At 35.2% G+C, this 19,832-nt stretch overlaps 2 protein-coding genes across 3 annotated transcripts; one reads left to right on the top strand and one right to left on the bottom strand.

Moving 5' to 3' along the window:
- The first annotated feature begins 2,551 nt into the window (after nt 1-2,551).
- On the top strand, nt 2,552-9,961 carry LOC110728283. 2 transcript variants are annotated; one of them, XR_002512655.1, is made up of 7 exons: nt 2,552-3,466; nt 4,829-4,889; nt 5,042-5,174; nt 5,361-5,688; nt 7,434-7,562; nt 7,648-8,222; nt 8,996-9,961. XR_002512655.1 is itself a non-coding variant. In XM_021907960.1 (6 exons), exons 1-6 carry the CDS (start codon nt 3,373-3,375, stop codon nt 8,079-8,081), a joined length of 1,179 nt encoding a protein of 392 aa, XP_021763652.1. In that variant the 5' UTR covers nt 2,552-3,372; the 3' UTR covers nt 8,082-8,869. The 2 variants fall into 2 exon arrangements, 1 of the variants encoding a protein (XP_021763652.1); XM_021907960.1 differs by lacking the exon at nt 8,996-9,961 and having other exon boundaries at nt 7,648-8,869.
- Nucleotides 9,017-11,186, bottom strand: LOC110726261 (disease resistance protein RGA2-like). Its single transcript, XM_021905719.1, has 2 exons — nt 10,996-11,186; nt 9,017-10,472 (listed from the first exon to the last, which is right to left on the bottom strand). Exons 1-2 carry the CDS (start codon nt 11,184-11,186, stop codon nt 9,017-9,019), a joined length of 1,647 nt encoding a protein of 548 aa, XP_021761411.1.
- Between the last annotated feature and the right edge of the window lie 8,646 nt (nt 11,187-19,832).

Below are 19,832 nucleotides of genomic sequence, written 5' to 3'. Positions count from 1 at the left end.
TAAAAGGGTATTCATTAGCAATAACTAAAGTACTCATTTCATCAATCATTCTATCTTTATTATAAATGAAAGGTGTACCTCCGCCGGGTTGGTTCATGTATCCACCCAATTGTGTTTGGACGCCACCCCCCGAAGGACGGGGGCCATTTTCGAACAAGTCGTGTTTATTTTGCAAATGCCGACTCAAGGTTCCGGTTCCATCTCCCGTTTTCCAATTATATGACTTGACATTTGCACCTAGCGCCTTGCAAACTAGGCATGTACACGTGAACCTCTTTGGTTGACCAGGTTGCCATCCCGGGGGTGTGACCTCAACTCGTTCAAAATGTTTCCACACCCAAGAAAAATGTGCTCGACCTCTACTTTCACCGCCACCACCTTTCATAAATCAAATTATTAAAATTAATTTTTAAATGCTATTCATGAAAATAAGCTTTTAAATTTTAAATATTTTAATTATACTTATTTAAACGCATTTTTCATGGTAATTAACTAATTGTAAATCATAGAAAATTGGAAACTAAACTAACTTTATAATCATTAATAATAGTTTTTTTAAATATTCATAACAATAAAAATTTAATTAGAAATTACCTTGAGATGAAGGTTGAGATGTTGGTTGCGATGGAGGTGGCATAGTTGAACTTGATGATTGGTGGGACTCGTGGGAGAAATGTTGTGGTGGAGACGTTTGAATATTTTGCCTATCTCCTAAACCATAATCTCCATATTCATTGACAAATTGGTTTAAATTTTCCGTATTAATTTCATACGAAAAATTTGCACCACCACTCCTTTGGCTACCACTTCGACCACCACTTTGACTCCTTCCCATTCCTCCTCTTGAGCTCATTTTTTTTTTTGTATGATTACTAATTATAATATGGAGAAGAACTTTTTTTTTTTAGAATCTTAAGAATACTAATAATAATATTAAGGAGATTTTTTTTAACAAAAATATAACTCTATATAACACTTGAGAATTTGAGAATAATAAGAATTTTTAAGTAAGAGAGAAAGAAAGCTTGAATTTGTGTGGAAATTTGAGTGAAATGGAATTGGTATTTATAGGAAAAATAGAATGGATGATCATACACTTAAAAAACTAGCCGTTAGATACAAAAAACTAGCCGTTAGATACAAAAAACTAGCCGTTTTTTTTTTAAAATGGATGTTAGGCCGTGCGGGCCGTGCGGGTCGTGCGAATTGTGCGGGCTGTGCGGGCCGTGCGGGCCGTGCGGGTCGTGCGAATTGTGCGGGCTGTGCGGGCCGTGCGGGTTGTGCGGGCCGTGCGGGTTGTGCCGGCCGTGCGGGTTGGGTGGGTCATGCGTGTGGGTTGGGTGGGTCATGCGTGCGGGTTAGGTGGGTTGGCTCGTGCGGGTTGGGTGGGTCATTCGTGCGGGTGGGCCGTGCGGGCTGGGTTGTGCCAGGTGGGTCGGGTTAGGTGGGTTCACGGGCTAGGTGTGTCGAATTAAATGAGTCAAAACGGGTTGTGCGATTTGGGTCGAATCAAACGGGTTAAACTGAGCTGGGTTGAAATGGGTTGTGTCGAAAATTTTGGACCCACGACACAACCCGGATTAAATCCGAGCTGTGCCGGGCTGTGCCGGATTGAAACCGGGTCGGACCCACGTGACCCACCAGCCGTGCGAGTTAGGGTGGGCTGGGTCCAACCCGGCCCACTGGCCACCTCTAAGGGTGATGGGTCTATGAACAATTAACTTCCCTTAATTAAAAAAAACACTAATCTTTCATAAAATAATAAAAAAAACACTAATTTTGGGTTTAACATCTTGTATTTACATTTTTAAAACGTGTTGAAGTGACACCTTTGTAAGTTAGAGAACACTTTTTTCACACAATTTTTTTTAAATAATAGTTAAACTTAAATCTACACTTAATTTGAAAAAAGTTAGTTTATTATTTATTTATTTATTTATTTTGTAAAGGCATGATCAATTTTCATGTATAAAGTTAGTTTCAAAATTAAGGTATTTGTAAAGGCATGATCAATTTTTATGTATAAAGTTAGTTCAAAAATTAAGGTGTAAATGCACGATTCTTTTATAGGAAGTTGACACGTGTCCTTCTAACTTCCTGTTTTAAAATAATAGTATAGATGTGTTTAGGTTAACCCCGCTTGAGTTTGTAAATTAGGCTAATTTGGGTGTTTGGTTTATACAATGTTATAAGTTTGGAATCAGAAATGAGAATCCAGTGGCATGGAGTGGAAACTTAATCCTTAATAGGGTCAGTCACTTAGTCTATCTTGTGCTTGGTTGTATTCAAAATAAGCATTTTTCTTTATCTACTTGAATACATGGTATGAGCTATACCTCGGTACCTCCCCTTTGGATTTTCGTAAAATTGAATGGTATATGGTGAATTTGAAAATTATTGGTGGTATTTGGTGAATTAAGTTAAAACTCGGGGGTATTTGGTGAAAAAACTGAAAAAAATATATTCATGTGAGATCTTGATATACTCATTTCGAAATATATTTACATAAGATAAGTTTTTTTATAACGTTTACTACAACACAAGTTAAGATATTTAAATTATAAAATGTGCACTGACAAAGCGTGAAATTCTCCAACATTACGATTAACAAAACTTGAGATTATTGTAATAACTAAGTGCAAATCGAGTCAACTATATATTGGCATTTTTTTTAACAAACTATATATTGACACTTAAAAACACCATAAACCCAAAGTTGTTTTTTTTTCGAGGCCGCCTCAGTCAATCAGGCTAATTGACGAAATATTGTAAACCAGCCCTTTTTGTGAACCAGCTTTGCAATATTAAAAAAAAAAAAAAAAAAAAAAACCTAGATCTAGCATCATATTTCACGAATGACAAACCACCACCATTTCGTCTACCCCTGTCATCTCGTCGGTCATCTGTCAACGCGTCCCTCTTCTCTTCCCTTCTTCCTCCTTCCTCAACAACCACTCCAACGCCGTTGTGCGACGGTAACAAAAAGACACTCTAGTAGCAAAAGGGGGTAAATTAGGGCCATATCAATCCCTTAGGAGTAGCATCTTTGCAATGAGCTGCAATGGAGGAGGAAGGGAGGAAGAAAGGGAAAAGTACAAACTTACCCCCAAATAAATAAAAAAAAATGACTTTTATATCCCCTGATTTACCAATTGGCTGATGAACATGTATTTTCACTTTTTCCACTTGAACAAATGTACAATAGATCATTGAATTTCTCTTGAAAAAGACTCTATCTTGGAACATCATTTTGGCTTCCAATTTAAGGGTAAGAGACTCAAATAGCAACCATTACTAATTTGCTACTAATTGCGAGTAATTCTGAAACCAACATCTGAAGCAAAGAGAACAGTTTTTTGGAGAGAAGAGAAAATGGAGCAGCAAATTGACAACGAAGCTATTAAGAAGAGACCTGCTATCTTGGTTATCGGATCTCCCGGCGTCGGAAAGCGCACCATTCTCTCCAGTATTTCATCTTTCTCCTTCATTTCTGATTGTATTTTTATTAATTTGATCAGCTCAATTACAAGTTTCTTTTTTTGAAGAAATTATAATTGTTTTTGATCAATTGATGAATATCTTCGTGCTAAAATGTTCAAATTTGCAAGATTTTAGGTTATACTTATCATAATCGATCGATTTGAGGGGTTTATGTATTTTTTGAATTGGACGAATTTTAGGTTGGGTAGGTGGTAAATTGTGTTCATATTGTGAATTTGTGATGTGGGTGAATAAATTGATAACCTGGAAATCTGAAATTTTCATGTTGGGTTATTGATGAATGAAGTTTTAGCAATTAGCGGACTTCAAAGCCAGCTATTATGATTGCAAATGAGTTTAAGTTTATCTGTAATGCGGAGTATGAATTAACCTAATTTGATACTTCTATGATTAAGCAAGATTATTTTTTACTATTTCCTTGTGTCATGGAGTAGTAATTTAACTCAGCCTCGTTTCGAGTGTGTGTTCTAGCAGCATGCTAGCATATGCATCAAGTTCTTGTATCCAAGTAGTCTTCTTGCAAGGAGTTCGGGAAAGTTTCATTATATATGTAAGAGATGGTCAATTTTTTGGTTATATTCAATTTTTAAAGGGCTGTTTTTGTAGAAGAGTATCTACTTACTGTTCTGTGAAAGCTTTTCCATAGCATTGCAACATTTCTTATAGACTGTTGTTGCATTTTCATTACACTGTAATATGTAGGTAAAGTCGTTAATGTGTATTGATATATTGAGTGCAGATATAAGACTAATAAGAAACTACTCCGTAATGTTTACAATTTATACCTGGTAAAACAAGTTAAAGGTTCAAAATGTATTTTTTTCAATATAATTCTTGAATTACAATGCTAAAGTGGTGCCTTTTCATATATATTCAATATTTCAATTCATGGTGTTGTGATAGCTGCTAAACTCGTGAGATCCTGTTTTTGATATTGTGACTGTTACTAGTCACAGTAGTGATTTTTAATTCTATTGTTTTTTTTTTTTTTTTTTTTTTTTTCCAGCTCGATGCTCTTCTAGATGTGTATACTAATACCTGAGTGATTGACAGTGGTCTATGCTTTTTTATGTGCTATTTTCAGAAGATGCTTAACTCATCTGAATGTTGTTATTGGTATATAACTCAAGTACACAACCTTTTGTGAAGAACTATCTATCGTTTTGTAATAATTGTGGTATACTCCTGTTTTGTGATGAAGTATTGAATTTTTAGTTGTTGATTACTTGATTATGAAATGACATTATTCTATTATTCTTTGTGAGTAAATGGCGTGCCATGTCTGTAGGCATTTTCAGTTTTTTACTATTTTTTTTTCTTACTTCAGGACTATTGTCAGTGGATTATGAAGATGCTTTCGATACATCATCTGAAGTACTTATACAAGGGTATGCTGATAGAATACCATAACTCAGCATGTGGATAAAAATGTGCTATTATGAATATTTTTCCCACTCTTAGATTCTTACATGAACATCTTTGGCATCTTTTATTTATCAAATATTATGTAAATGTTTATATAATTTTTCATGTCGAACAGGTGGACTATTGACACAAAATATTATTCGGCTGATGTTGCTGTATGGATGGCTCACCTTAATGATGATATTCCCCCCAGTTCCCTGCCAGACATTCAGTTTGCTGCCATAATGATGGTTTTTGACATGAGCGAGGCATGCATCACTTACCTCTTTAGTCTTTACCTTTGGTCAATTACACGTATTGAATGTTTCTTAAATTTTTGCCAAAAACTTCATGTGTGGCAGTATGGCACATTTGTGTTTAATTTTTTAACGTTGCTGAAATGACACTGCCTGATTTTACATTTTTCTATTGTCGTTTTGTTGTGCACTTGACAGTTATCTTCTCTTACTGCACTCAAAAAATGGGTCTCTCATACTGATATCCAGAAATCTGATATCCTATTGTGTGTTGGAAACAAAGTGGATCTTGTTCCAGGTCACCCAGCTCATGCTGAATACAAACGACATTTACAGAGGCTCAAGGACCCTTTTGCTAGCTCAGATGTGGATTCATATGAGTATGGAGTTTTTGAATCTGAGGGAAGTAGTCTATTGGGCAATGAAGAGCCATCGTGCGATATTAAGAGATCTTGCTTGGAATGGTGCATGGAGTGTAATATTGAATATGTGGAGGCCTGCGCTTCTAATGCTGAATTTGATAAATGTGAGTATCTCAACCTGTAAATATCAGTGAGTTGATAGCATATAGTATGTGCTCATATTTTCTGTTAGCTTCTTACTAAAAATGGTGGGTGGTTCCATGTATTGTCATTAAAAATTTCAGAAGAACTTAGACGATGGTGATGTTGTTGGTTTGATGTTATTAATATTGATGAAAGAATGTACTCCGTATTATTTAGGATGGAGTTCCTGTACATAACACACGCTTTATTATTCAGGATAAAGGCAAACTAATTAAGTACAAAGTACAATACACTACATTCCCTCAAAAAAAAAAAAGTATTATACACTACAAATATATAAGATGAAGTGACTGTGTTAACATCTTATGTTACTTTAATATATCGAAGTGTATGGAAAGATTAGAGAAGTATGTTTAGAAAAACTTGCTTATAAACTCCCTATTGTATTATCCTCCTTGACTCACTTATGAAGGGAGTGTAAATTAAATCATGCCTAGCTGGCTAAATTCCTAAGACAATGTGTTACCTATAAACCCTCTTTTGTTGTATTCTACTTGACTCGCTTTTGAAGGGACTGCAAATTTGATCATGCCTAGCTTGCTAATTTTCCTTTTTGGTTTCTATTAATATCAATGTGCAGGTACACTGGACACTCCCTTTAGGGTATCTGGTAGTTTTTTTTTTTTTTTTTTTTTTTGGGGGGTTGGGGGGGGGGGGGGGTGGAGGACTGGAGGGTTGGTTTTATAAGTAATAATTCAAAATTTGGAGGCAAACCGTAATAAAATTTAATTTAAGTTAAAAATAAACAAAAAGAAGATGGACAGTCCATGTTGATTGTGAGCAGTTTTGGCCAAGCACGACCCACGGTCCAGAGCACACAGTAACATGTCTGTGCCTAGTGTTTTTAATGCTAAGTTGTGCCGTGCATTTTTCATGCTCAGTTTCCATGCCCGGCTGCTGCTGCCTTTAGTTCTTTACTCCTACTGTGCCCAAAATGCGATCCACGGTCCAGAACACACAATACCATTAAAAATGTGCTTGATTCCCTGGGATTGTTTTCTGATTGAACTCTTCTTTGGTATAGAGAAGCTGGCAGGTTATGTATCTTTTCTGTTTGGGCAAGGAGAAATTATTGCAGAGGAAGTTAAGCTGTCATCCGTTTGTAGGGTTTATTTTTAGGGTGTTAGGAGAGGGGGGGGGGGGCTTGTGGTATCAAATACCAAGACTTTCCTTGTTATGGGCCATGATTATGATATGTGAACTTGCCCAAACAAGATAAAGCAGGGGTGAGATGAGGAAACATAAGTGATTGTTTTATACTCCGTAGTTGGTCTTTGGGAGAATAAAATGGGAATAAGGATAATTTGAAAGAATCTGAACTAAGAGGGTTTGTAATGCTAGTGAACAACTGCTTATAGAAGGAAAGGGGCAAAGTGGTTGGGGTAGTGTTCAAGGAAAACAGAAATTTTAGCAGAAAACATAAAACCTTTTTGAGCCTAGAATTGAGTGGAAGGACTCGATGAATCCCTGCATTAAGATGCATCTTAAGTCTGCATACAATAATTTTTTTTTTTTTAAAAATAAAATAAAATAAAAAATAAAATAAAATTCCATCCTACCATTTAATCCTCCATGAAATGAATTGCAGAAATGTGGAAGCATAGCGTACTCTTAGTGATGTCAGAAAGGCTGAGACCAGCTAACTTGGCAGCTTTTTACTGCGTCATCTGCAAATATGCAGTTAAAAACTATTTTTCTTTGTCAGGTTTATCCATTGATGGTGACTCGCAAGGAGTGGAACGACTCTTTGGTGCACTTTCTGCCCACATGTGGTCTGGAATGGTTTTGAAATCTGGAAACAGAATTCTTGCACCAACTCTACCTGAAAGACAAGGTTTAAATTTCTCTGATTATATCTTTCAGTTGCTTTTGTTTACAGTGTCTTAATAGCTGACAATTTATTTTTTCTTTCCCTACAGATTCATCAGAAGATGAATCTGAGTATGAAGCTGAGTATGAAGTCCTTTCAGGCGGTTCAGCTGAACTATGGGATGATACAGAGGATGGCTGGGTGGCCGCCATCCCACCTAATGCATCTTCTGTTGAATCTGCTGACCTAAAGTCTGTTTCTGAAGCTGAAAGGGCTGAGCCATCAACATCGGCATCTTCTGAATGTAGAGATAATGCTGAGGAAGTAGAATTTAAAGCGGGTGAGGCTTATGATGGTGATAATCTTGACAAGGGTGAACATCTGGAACTTGAGGATTTGGAGCATTTAATGTCAGAAATTGCAAATATGCGCAGCAGCTCAAGGTTGATGCCTGATTTTCAGAGGCGAGAAATGGCTGCCAAGCTGGCCATGCAAATGGCTGCTCTTTTTGGGGATGACAGTGGTGATGAAGGAGTCGAGTGATAATAAGACAAAGAACAAAACTTGTAAACTTCAGCAAAGGAGATGTAGAGGCAAGGCTTTCTCCATGCAAGCACATTATGATGTGTTATCATCTGGAGAGTCGTTAGAAGATTTGCTGTACTGATTTTCTCGCATAGATGAGTAAGTTCTTTGGCTCCCCCCCCCCCCTCTCTGTCTCTCTCTCTTAAGTTATTTATTACAGTATTTTTGAGTAGTGTCCTACAAATGATAATTTTTGAGCTATCATGAAATCTCCGTGCTGTTGGTTGTGTTATTAGTCCATGAGGTTGTGATTTTGCCTGCGTTTTGGCTATTTTGTGTTAGATCCATGGGCTGCTTTTTACTAATTTGGGTTGAATCTTTTTAACTTTTGCAACTGCTTTATCAATATTAATCATCATGCTAGTGTAAATTTATGTACTATGTACTGATAGAATACAATGGCCAAAGTAAATTCTGACTATTAAATTATAAATGTACTCGTATTGTATTATTGTGATTTGTGAATTCGAGAATGTAATAGTACTAGGGTTTAAGAACAAGTTGAATCTGTTTCAAGCCTAATCTCTTAGAATTCAAGAACATTTATCTTACTTCAAGGGTGCATCCAAGGGTGTGTAATTTTTTTTCCCCCCCTTTTGTTCATTTGATCAATTTTGTTAAAAATAAGTAAATAAATAAAACTTGACGAGATAGATTATGAATTAGAACTCGCCTCTGAAAAGCCCCGAAAAGAAAAAAAGAAAGAAAAAAAAACTAGGAAGAAAAAACAGAAAAAAGAAATAATGCTTGAAGCAAAAATCAAGCTTGTGAGCTCTGAGAGTGTGAGACTTATGACCCTTTGTCAGGTGTCAACCCGCTTTCCCCAAATGCCACTCTAAAGCCACTGATCTTTTACTTCAATGTCATCTCAGGTTTTTTTCTCCCCTTTAAACTTAGTACTCAAGCGGAAAACATGACCCAGTCCCGAAGATGCGTATACTAGGGATATGCTGGATTTTGGGCCAGTCTTCGCCTGTTGGCTTCAAGCACCTCTCCTCTAGCTTCTTAGAGCAATTTTCAAGTGTAAGCGTCTTCAAGCTAGAAAGGTTGGTTGTCCACTCTGGTATGGCATTGAGGTCTTCACATCTGCTTACTGTTAGCTGTTCCAAGGAAAAACCTCTAAACTCCCCTGTGATTAATAATATCCACTCCATTTTGTCGACCTGCATATGCTTCAATCTGGGGAATGCCAGTTTTCGCTCAAAGAGATTATTCTGGATGGGTTGTCTTGAATCTGCTTCACTATTTGAAATAATTCTCTTCCATCCCTTTAATTTAGGCATGTTCCGAAGCCAGAGATACTCGAGTGATGGAAATAAGGGAGCATGGTGCTTATACACAATGTCGTTATTACTTTCATTGCTCCCAGCACAAGTTTTCTCAATATACTCAACATTGTCTAAATCTAAAAGATTCAGATATTTAAGATGAGGAAGCCTCCCAAAGGAGCAAAGGTATCTGCAGCCTTCGCACTGGAGTATCCAAATGCTAACAAGATTCGGAAGCCAAAAGTGAAGGCGATCCATCATCCAGCTTGGTAACCTCTCTCCTGCATAACCATATATCAACAGTTCTTTTAAATTAGAATTGGGTTGGAGGCCTTCTATAACTATTTCGTCATGTTTTAGGCTACCACCAATGAACTCTAAATCCAAGCCTAAAAGCTTATCTTTACTCTTCAAGTTTGCTGTCTTAGCTTCCGAAACTGTATCCATTGACCTCCCAATGACACGTATTGTTAACTTTCCCATTAGATTATTCAGGCGATGTAGCTCTGCTAACTCGCCGACACTGTTGGCCTTTGATCCGTTTTCTGAATTCTGCTCCCCTTGTATGAACATGTCTAGTCTTCGAAGATCTGTCAAGTTCCCCAACCCCTTGGGTATATGACTCAATGCATTACAATATCCGACTTTGAGATGTCTCAACTTAACCAACCTACTCATGTTTTTGGGCAACTCTTCAAGTTTGTAGCAGCCAAACAAATCAAGTGACAACAAATTCACAAGCCTTGTGATTGAATTGGGGAGTTTAACCATAGGATTGTATGACAAGTTGAGATAACGCAAGCACTGCAGCTCACCAAGAGATCTTGGCACAATCTTTAACCCCAGCCTATGCAGGTCCAATACCCTCAAAGATTTAAGTCTCAAAATTGATCTATCATTGATTGACAAATTCTTTAGTGTCAATTTACAGTGCCTAGACACTGCCAAAAGGAATGATTGTAGATGCTCAATTCTGAATAGCGAGGAAGGGACTTCCCAAGATTCTGATATTGTACCACCAAAAGACAGATGATGAACTTGTTCATCAAATTCACGCGTGTCTGAATCTGCCATCTTATACCTGAACCCAGAAACAGAGAGCACGAGATCGTGCATCATGTTATGCATTGTCAAACGGACCCCAGTGCCAAAATCAGAGGTTTGTTCTATCTTGAAAAAGCCACAATTTAACAGGTTGAGCATGTATGCACCAGCTACTTCCTCCAAGCTTTGGCTTCTATACTAGGGCTCAACATATCCTAAGGAAATCCAGAGACGAACCATCTGATCTTCATCATATGCAAAACCCTTTGGGAACAAAGAACAATAAGCAACACAAAGTTTTTGCCTTGCATCCAGCTGATCGAAACTAAGTTTAAGTGTCTGCATGACATCACGCCCATAGGAAGAGAAATGTTTAAGTTGATCATCTCTAAAGGTCTTCCATTCCTAAAGTGTTTGTTTACCTGCTAAGAGGCCTCCTATACTCCGTATAACAAGTGGAACATTCATACACATTTTCGCAATCTCCTCTCCTATTGCTTCTACACCCGGATCTTGCCACTGTGTAAATGCTATCTTTTGAAAGAGAAGCCAAGAGTCACGTTCTGTTAAATCCCCTAGCATGTAAGTGTCTCCAAGACTCCAAGGAAGCAGCATCAATAAATGTAGCTTCAATGGTAGTCTTAAGTTCCTGGAGCCTTTTGATGTGGGAATCCAGATCCTTTGCAAACAAGATTTCTTTGTATGCTCCGGAACCTAGTCTTTCCACAATAACTGATACGAGTTCAGCCATTATCACTTCTGCCATCTCACTCTCTCTAGTTTAGTTGTCCAATACAATCGACTATTAGAATGACACACACACACACAAAATCTTAGCCGTTGATCTAACTTTTGCTGGTGGATGAGAAACGATGTTTCTGAATCCTGGTTATAGTTGTGGTTATGAAGTCTTGTAAGACTATAATCGTGTACTAGTCTATGAATCTATCTAGGTGTATTATTGCAGACTTGAATGTTGGAACCTTGCATTCCTCCAAGTGAACAAAAGGGTTGCGTAGCTAGCATGGAAGCTACACAATTGGTTGATGTTAGCATAGCTAGCGGACGCATGTCATCACATTGTATTATGGCATTTTGTTGCCCCGAATTTAATTTTGATATAAATTATTGAACTTTTTATATAATTTATAACACTTTTGAAATATTGATGCAAGTTTTTGGACATTTCATATGTGTAGTAACTTTTTTTGTTTTTCGAGTGGACTCATGGTAAAACACACATACTGTAATATTTTGTGTTTTTATTGTAGTCTTCGTCATTGATTGAATGCAGAATTGCAGACTAATCTAAATCAGGTGTAAAATTAACTTATACGGAGTATTATTTCTAGCTCTTATCCGAACTATTTGACCTTGTTGAACTTAATAGAATTCATAAGCTGTGATTTTAATTAATTCTTCAAGGTAAAAAAAGGAACAAATACAATCATAGTAGCTCCGTAGTAAGCTGAGATGACTATAATGATGTTGTGATTGACACTGGAGTAAATTTATCATCCATATGACATTATTGATTCAATATCATACTCCGTAGTTGCTACAACTTTTCATTCAAAGTCGTATTGTTGAAAATTGTAGCCTAGAGGACAAATTGTCGTTTTAACAATGAGATATTTGATTTACTGTTACATTCAAACATTCAATATATAATAGGTCATGTGTTTTTGTTGAATTATAAGCTACAATAGACTAGAATCTTTATCATATGCCCCGGGGCCCGGGTGCACATAAAATTAGGTATACCTAAGAATTTTTTACTCATTAAAGATTTTAAAAATGAACAAAAATTATTACTCTATCCGTGTATAAATAAATGAAACGTTAACGTTTCCAATAAGTAAAAATTATAACAATTGAATTTTAATAAACTTTTCATTGAGACGATTCCAACAAATACCCATAAAAATAAAATTATATTTATTCTTATGCATAAATCACAAACAATAGTCAAAGTAAATTAGATAAATAGTGTAAAAAGTCAAAGCGTTTCATTTATTTAAACATAGAGGGAGTATGAGTAAATGAGTAGAAAATATCCTTGATTGGCAACTGGATGTATAATAAAATTTTCAACAAAATACTAAAGCATAATGTGAATCCTTATCTGATTGATCTTCAGTGTATCTCACTCCTGCCACATGAATTCACTTATACGAACTATTATGTACGGAGTACGAGTATTATTACTTTTATTTAATACTTTGTATTACAGGACATTTATTCATACCAAACTTCGTATTACATGTATTTTAATTTACATAACATTCATAGTTTGGTAAGAAAATCCTGATTGGCAAAAAACTCTTCTTTTCTCCTTTTATTTATTTATTTATTTATTTATTTATTTATTTATTTTTGTTATTTTTTTTTTATTGTGAGCAATAAACTTTTATTATGAAGCTCGTGTAAAATCAAGAAAATCCTGATTGGCAATAACCTAACAAAACCGGGTCAAAAATAATTTTATAATGGAATTGATACAGTGATACTTCGTACTCATATTATTAGAATGTATAAAAACGAATTGAACAAAAGTTTTTCCCAAAGAAGAATTTCAATTTAGTTAAGTTAAAACAAAGTTGAGTCAATAATGTTACTTTCAATGTTGATCTTCCTTGGTATAAATTTGAATCTTCAAACAAACGATGAACGAAGAATTCAACTTCTGAAGTATTGAACAACGTACATTAGTAAGGGTTTCTAGAATATGAAGTATCCACAACGTTTAGTGTGACTACTCTGACTATAAATACATGAGTACAGAGACTACAGACTATAACTTAGTGTACATATATGTAAATGTAATCTCGTTCAATTAAGTCCTTGAAGCTTCCATAAATCTCACTTTATGTAAATGTATTTTTCTGGTTGTATATTACTCCATACGGGGTAACATAATACAAGTCTTCAAAATCATGATTAAAAGAAATAGTTCAACATCAAGTCATTAATTAATTAATACAAAGTCTCCCTAATTAATTTTATGTAATAGTAAGTATTTGAGCTAAACTTCAAAAAATAAAGAACCCATATTTATACAAGCTTAATTTTACAATTTGGTTTTTGGTTTGGATTGGATCCAATTAGGGTCAATCCGATCCAATCCGATCCGATCTGATTTAAAGTTCGGATCCAATCGGATTAATAATTCGGTTTGGATTGGATTGGATTTCGGTTTTAATCCAAATAATAAAAATTGAGCTTCAGTACAATAATATTGTTTTAACTTTTTCAGTACTAGACATTTAATTCCATGTGAAATTTCAACTAATTTCAAACCAGAGATTCAAAATTGCAAGGAAAGAGAGGGGTGGTAGTGTGGTAATGGACCTACTGGTACATGAAAGATCACTTTCATGTTTCCAATTTCCATTAATTCAAAAGTTCACTAACATTGCCCAGAAATTTCGATGAAGCATCTTAAAAACTCTTATAATCCTTCATCAAGTCCTTGAAGCTTTCATTCACAAACCAATCAGCTTCTAATCACTGCCCTTTCTTATTTCCATTCCCCTGCCTTTACGTGAATTGAACCAAACATTCTCGTAACTTGATTTTTGTTTCCTTTAAACTTCTCCAATAATTTATATCCTTATCATTTTTGCTATCTTTTGATAATACGTACACTTTCATTATTTATTGACCAAGAGTAAAATTTGACCTGTCTACTGACCTATTCTTGTTGATCCTTGACCGTGCAACATAGACCAAGCTTGTGTAATTGTAGCTCAAGCTCACCAGTTCAGGGTTGGAAAAAGTAATCAATTTTAGTGAGCTTGTTCTACATTGTCAATTTATAATGGAATTTCATCCCTAAACAGTTGTGTTTCTTAACTATATATTTCTATTACTACTCGATATGGCCTTGAAAGGAGAAATGGATATAGGATACTTATGGATAAAAAGAGATAATTGAATCATAGACAAACATTAGCACAAGTCTTTTATAATAATTATGCTTATGATCAAAGCTTTTTTCTTAGTAAATAACAAAAAATTGCCCGAAATTTATCATTATAACCTTGACACACATCAAATTCTAGACATGTTGGATACCTTCACGTCATCACCAGTTTTTTGGAAAGCCTAACCCTATTAGGAGATTCATACGGTTCAGCAATGGCAGGCCTTTAGAAATGATCAGCTTGCTAATTTTGCTTCCTATGGGCGTGACATTATGCATACGCTTAAATTTAGCTACGACCAATTGGATGCCAGATTGAAGCTTTGTGTTACTTACTGCATCTTGTTCCCAAAGGCAAATACGTTCAGTTCTGAAAATTTTTTATCTTGAAAACTTAGATGAAGTGGAGTATATGGAGGACAACAGCAGCACCAGTAGCGGAAATGCTAACAACATCGTGGATGAGTTGCCCCCACCTTCCTTATTTCCAAGCCTTGATAGATTCAGAATAAAAGGAATGCCAAAATTGAAGGGATGGTGGAGGATGCTATCAAGGGGGGATCTCCAGGTTCAACAACAGCATCAACATCTTGTTAAGTGGAAAGCATATTAATAGAAAACTGTAGAAAGCTTAAGGCAATACCAGAATGGATTGACAGCCTCACCTCCCTAAACTCACTTGATTTAACAAATTGCCCAAGATTGGAATCACTGCCGCAGCAAATAGCAAACCTCCCAAACTTGAACACACTTGCAATTGAAAGATGCCCCTAATTCAACATATTCCTAATTTATGGATAAGTAAATAGTTTTCATTGTAATAGCTTCCCAGCTCAGCTTTCAATTATTTTCTAATTTTCTTTTCTACCCCAACCCCCTTATTCCTTGTGTTTTTCTGATTAGGAATTCTTGTTACCATGTAAGATAATTATCAAATATAGAAATTAATTGTAATGTTTTTTTCATACTTCAAATCTTAATTTCACTTTTTTAACAAACAAGTGCAATTTGTACACATAAATGGACACAAAAACAGTGATTTAAAGACCAAACTGAGTGAGGTTGCAAGTGGGACAAATTTACCAATAATAGTATAGAAGGGCACCCATTTTTAATTATTAGAAGCAATGTTCTAGGAAAAGAAGAGTATGATCAGTGTTTTAGCCTTTTGGCTTTTGTACACTTACGAATACATTAAAAAAACAGGGTCTTATAGAGTATTTACCGTTGGCAAATATTATATTAAGCAATCAGTTTCTCCCTTATACCCAATGACTCAAATGAGCTTCTCCCTATTTCTATATAACCTATTACGAAAATATGACTGACCACTTTGGTATCCGACTAACTACTTGAGGCTAAAATTTATTCATACTTTGGGTTAGCCTCGTGCGATGCATAGCTTTAATAATAAAAATTTACTTATAAGCGGTAATATAAAGTTTTAAGCAAAACATAATAAATCGTGATCCCTCTCATTAGATTAATTGAGCTAAAATGATGGACATGATGTTAAATATGCTAATTAACTTTATGGCTATAATAAATTAATAAAAATATTACCATTCGTATTTGATTTATTGTAAGAAAATTGAAAAATTAATAAAAAGTGGAAAATCCAAACTCTACAATCACTATTAAAATGCATGGGATTGTTTTTACAAAAATTTGTGTATGTGGGGAAAATAATGTGAAAAAGACTTTACGCCATAGGAATAGATTGTGTATTTAGTCAATTTAGTCATAAAAGCTTTTAGAAAAATATATAATTAATCAAAGAAAAAAAAGAATAATGTCAATTATGGTTTTGGAGGGAGATTTTTTTTTAAATAAAGTTGCCACGTGGATAGTTATGATGTCAGCAGTAAGATTTATTTCTTTCATAGAATTTTATGTATAAGATTTATTTCTTTAATGAGTAGAACTAGCTTATAGCACGAATTTACCAAATTTTATAAAAATATTGTACTTCATATTTCAATATATACAATTTTTTAATAAATTTTTTCTCTTTATAAAAAGTATCTCAAGGTTAATATTCTTTAAAAAATACTTCGTAGGAATTAAACTTTAGGTTGTATATATCTGTATGATATATATACTACGTACAAATTTATATTATAAATTATGCATATCTTTTTTAATAATATATAATATTTTGCTTAAATTTTGTATAAGTTGTTGCAAAAATGTTTTGTTGAATTTGGGAGGGAAAGATTACGTTATATAAAATATTGGAAGATTTGAATAGTAATTAACTTGAATGTATATATATAATGGTAAAGTAGGAAAGAAAATATTATAGTGAATTAAAAATTTACAAGAAAAAATTTGACAAAAAAGTAAATAAAAAAATGGCGTGAAATTAGTTAACCACGTTTTGACACGTGTTATTTTTTATTCGACTTTAGTGTATAGTTATTATTGATTTTATGAAGAAAAAAAAAACAAAAAAAACTAAGGACACACCATGAGATGACACGTGTCATTGATGGTGTGTCTTTTAGTATATAGTTATTGATTGATTGATACATATATATAACGCGTAATCACTAATTCACTATAACACTGACAGAAGAACCCTTATTATACTAGAATTATCCCTTATTATAATTACTTAGTATATGCCCACGGGTTTGGGAAATTTGACAAATCTTACAACTCTGGATAAGTTTATAGTGGATGAACAGACTGAATCAGAGGTTAATATTATTATGGGAAGATTATCTGACCTAAATAAGCTAAACAATCTAAGAGAATTGTATATTGAGGTGCGTAGGGAGTCAAAGTATATAATGTCATCTGAGATCAGTGAAGTAAACGATGTAATGTATGAGCTTGTTCTCTCACAGTCTCACTAGCTGGGTTCAAATACAAGGTGGCAGATTCAAACACGTATGAAATTGACGAAAGGGTTCGTCATCTGTCTTTCTGGAAAATGATGAAGAGCTCATATAGGAAAATGCCTTCCTCACTACCCAAAATCAAACACCTACATTCATTCATCATAGGCAGTTCTATGTCTACTTATAAGCTAAAGGTGAGGGATTTGTCCATAACTGATAAACTAATATCAACATTTGAATGTTTAAGGGTATTGGACATACAACAGGCGGGGATAAAGGAATTGCCAGCATCGGTAGGTGAATTAATCTGCTTGCGGTTTCTAAATTTATCTCACACTGATATAGTGAAACTCCCACAATCAATCACGCGGCTAGTGAATTTACAATCACTTTACTTGAAATATTGTTATAACCTTAAGGAATTGCCCAGGGACATGAGTAAGTTGGTGAATTTAAGACACCTTAAAATAGAATGGAGTAACAAGGTGAGCCATACGCCCATGGGATTGGAGAATTTGACAAATCTTACAACTCTTGATACGTTTATAGTGGGTGAGCAGAATGGATCAGAGGCTAATATTATGGGCAGATTGGCAGATCTAAATCAGCTGAACAATCTAAGAGGAGAATTGTATATTGAGGTGCGAAGGGAGTCGAAGTATATAATGTCATCTGAGATCAGTGCAGTAAACTTACAGATGAAAGAGAACCTACTAGCTCTGATTATAGGTTTCAAGAATGGCACAAAAGAGGATGAGAGGGTGTTAGAATGTCTCCAGCCTCCTTGTAATCTTAAGTACCTCGAAATAATTGGGTATGGAGGGGAGAGGTTACCAAGTTGGATGGTGGATCATCAGTTAGAGAGACACCTTCCTAATTTGGTTGAATTTCATTTTGCATATTGTAAAGCATGCAAATATCTGTGCTCCTTAGGAAGGCTCCCTTGTCTGAAAATTCTTCATCTTGAAAACTTAGATGAAGTGGAGTATATGGAGGACAACACCGCCACTAGTAGCAGGAATGCTAACAACATCGTGGACGATGAGTTGCCCCCAACTTCTTTATTCCCTAGCCTTAAATATTTAACAATTACAGGTATGCCAAAATTGAAGGGATAGTGGAAGATGTTGTCAAGTAATGAACAAGATTCAAGAGAGGATCTCCAAGTTCAACAACAGCATGCTCAGCATCAACATCTTGTTAAGTGGAAGCCTCCATTCCCCAAATTAATTTCTCTACATGTGGACAATGCGGAATTGGCGTTCAAAATCACAAGGCAGAACTTGGGGGGATTCGCCTCTCTTCAGTTTCTCAATATTGGCGGCTATGTTGAGCAACCTAGTCAGCAACAAGAATTTCTTCTTTCCCTACAAAATAAGAACTTCTTTCCCAACTTGCAAAGTCTGAGTCTGCAAGGTTTGAATGAGTTTGAGATTCTTCCAAAAAGTATTCAAGGATTATCTTCTCTGGTCACACTAAAAATAAACAATTGTAGAAAGCTTAAAGCAATGCCAGACTGGATTGTCAGCCTCACCTCCCTAAAATTAAGAGATTGCCCAAGATTGGAATCACTGCCGCATCAAATAGCAAACCTCCCAAACTTGAAATTACATCGAATTCATAAATGCCCCATACTTTCGGAGAGGTGCCATGATCCAAATGAAGAATACTGGAGATATCTTCAACGTATTCCTCATCTAGAGTTCGAGACTGAGAATAGTTTTCATTGTTCCACTTTCCCAATCATAACTCAGCTTTTAATTACTTTTGATTTCCTTTTTTACCCCAAACCCCTAACTCCCTATGTTTTTTAGTTCTTGTTACTACATAGAAATATTCGATCTCTAATTTTGATAAGTGTTTTCAAGAGAGATTAATAAGTTCAAAGCCTTTGATTAAACAAACGGTGTCTCTACATTATTACATCAAACCAGTTTGAAGCAAAACATATAGATCAAAGCTTTGTTTGCTTATTGATCCTTAATTCCAAAGGGGATGCTATTTGATGCATATGATATGGTTCGTCTTTGGATCACTTTGGGATTTTCTAAGCTGAAGCTTAGAGAATGTTGAGGAAAAATTTATGCTTTGCTAGCCAAGGAAGATGAGTTTTGCAGCATTGCATGTTTTGAAATGCATGATGAGATTGACGATCTTATGATGTCAAATTGACTCACATACCATAGGGCTTGGAGATATTGAAGGACCTTTAAACATTGGATTGGTTTGTCGTGGGGAAAGACAGTATTGTACGATGTACAAGTGGATGTAGATCCTAGGGAAATCACAAGAGACTACTTCTCCCCTGAATACTACAACTAACTTGATTAAGAAAGATCATGTTTACCATATTGTTCATAACTCAGGGTAATGACTAGACTGATACAGACATAGAATATGCAGAACTACTGCAGAAGGGTGCATTTTCAAGCACCATAAAACAGATGCCTAATCAGGAGATAAGAGAAGAAATGGCGCTGTGTAGTATAATTTATGGTAAAAAAAAAGAGAGAGAGCGAGAGAATAAAGATGACAAGTGTTGAGTAATTAGCAAACAAGTATAATATATATTATGAAATAGTTCAATTCAATATAAAAGCAATTGGCAAACAATTCAACAAGGCTA

The sequence above is a fragment of the Chenopodium quinoa genome, unplaced genomic scaffold (assembly GCF_001683475.1).
Source record: "Chenopodium quinoa cultivar QQ74 unplaced genomic scaffold, ASM168347v1, whole genome shotgun sequence".
Classification (NCBI taxonomy): domain Eukaryota; kingdom Viridiplantae; phylum Streptophyta; class Magnoliopsida; order Caryophyllales; family Amaranthaceae; genus Chenopodium; species Chenopodium quinoa.
Note: the sequence above shows the minus strand (reverse complement) of the source record. Positions and strands in the feature narration are given on the sequence as shown.

What these genes read in the sequence shown, in the direction of transcription:
- LOC110726261 (XM_021905719.1), bottom strand. Translation starts at nt 11,186, where the DNA reads ATGGCTGAACTCGTATCAGTTATTGTGGAAAGACTAGGTTCCGGAGCA. An exon ending in GCTAGGGGATTTAACAGAAC is followed by an intron (nt 10,473 to 10,995) that starts GTGACTCTTGGC and finishes TTCTGGGTTCAG; the next exon opens with GTATAAGATGGCAGATTCAG.
- LOC110728283 (XM_021907960.1), top strand. Translation starts at nt 3,373, where the DNA reads ATGGAGCAGCAAATTGACAACGAAGCTATTAAGAAGAGACCTGCTATC. An exon ending in TGGTTTTTGACATGAGCGAG is followed by an intron (nt 5,175 to 5,360) that starts GCATGCATCACT and finishes TGCACTTGACAG; the next exon opens with TTATCTTCTCTTACTGCACT. An exon ending in TAATGCTGAATTTGATAAAT is followed by an intron (nt 5,689 to 7,433) that starts GTGAGTATCTCA and finishes TTTCTTTGTCAG; the next exon opens with GTTTATCCATTGATGGTGAC.